Source organism: Octopus bimaculoides, chromosome 30, assembly GCF_001194135.2.
Source record: "Octopus bimaculoides isolate UCB-OBI-ISO-001 chromosome 30, ASM119413v2, whole genome shotgun sequence".
Taxonomy (NCBI): domain Eukaryota; kingdom Metazoa; phylum Mollusca; class Cephalopoda; order Octopoda; family Octopodidae; genus Octopus; species Octopus bimaculoides.
This window is the reverse complement of record NC_069010.1, coordinates 6,517,772-6,519,015: the sequence shown is the minus strand read 5'-3', so window position 1 is coordinate 6,519,015 and position 1,244 is coordinate 6,517,772. Positions and strand designations below refer to the sequence as shown.

Genomic DNA, 1,244 nt, shown 5'->3' with positions numbered 1-1,244 from the left:
ATATATATATATATATATGTATATATATATATATATAACTACACTCTCTGAGTGGTTGGCGTTAGGAAGGGCATCCAGTTGTAGAAACTCTGCCAAATTTAGATTGGAGGCTGGTGTAGCCATCTGGTTTCACCAGTCCTCAGTCAAATCGTCCAACCCATGCTAGCATGGAAAGCGGACATTAAACGATGATGATGATGATGATGAATCTCCATGTGACCCATGCAAGCATGGCAAAGTGGACATTAAAACAACGTCGATATCACTTACCATCTCCAGGCCTACAATCTTTCCGAGATTTTCATCATCTCCAATCCATCGGATTACACCATACATTAGTTGGTTACTGTAAGGGATCTCAACCATTGACCCTATTTCCAGAGTATGGTCAATCTTTTTGTCTGAAAAAGGAATAACTGTTGCGGTTGGAATAGTAACGTCATAGGAACCCGACGAATTTTGTTGCCGGGTTCTTCCATATTTTGAGGCCGTACCTATGAGTTTCTCTGAAATAGCATAAAAATTAATAAACATTAAGCTTGTAATTGAACCTTTTCATATTTAAACTGGCCATAATCAGCCCAAATACTCTACCTTGCTTTTTGTGGTCAAACTGGCCAGATCCGGCCTCTCATGCTTACCCTACAATGTCATTCTAAAACAATGCAATCACATCATCAAAACCGAGATAATGCGTGATTAATTCAAAACAATATGAATAAATGAGCATTACATTTGACAAAGTGATCTGAATACTAAAGGGTTAACCCTTTAACATTTAAACCTGCCATATCCAGCCCAACTATTCTACCCGTTTTCTGTGTAAAGTAGCCAGATGTGGCCTCTCACACCTACCCTACAATGTCATAAGGTAATAATTACATTATTGAAATTGCAAAACTACGAATGATTTAAACTAACCAGAAAACGATGATGATAACCATACATGTCATCACTACCACATACGGACACCACCACCACGAACACCACCACTACCACGAACACCTTCACGACCACTACCACCACCACTACACGCTACCATCACCACCACTATCACGGCCTCGACCACAACCACCACCACCACACGTCTTCACCTCCACCACCACCACCACCCTCCACACGTCCTCACCACCACCACATATTCTCACGCACTCCATTAGAAAAGAGGAAAAGTTGTGTTCCTTACCTTTTTTCTCAGGTTTCGGTGAATTTTCGATATCATCATAAGGAGAAGCAGGGAGATT

General features: G+C 40.9%; 1 protein-coding gene across 1 annotated transcript in view; it reads right to left on the bottom strand.

Moving 5' to 3' along the window:
- The window catches only part of LOC106877142 (uncharacterized), a 29,885-nt gene that overhangs the window by 14,975 nt on the left and 13,666 nt on the right, over positions 1-1,244 (bottom strand). Inside the window, exons 5-6 of the mRNA XM_014925947.2 lie at positions 1,187-1,240; positions 271-506 (exon numbers count right to left, since the gene is read on the bottom strand). Coding sequence (XP_014781433.1) covers positions 271-506; positions 1,187-1,240 — 290 coding nt within the window. The remainder of the gene's footprint in view (positions 1-270; positions 507-1,186; positions 1,241-1,244) is intronic.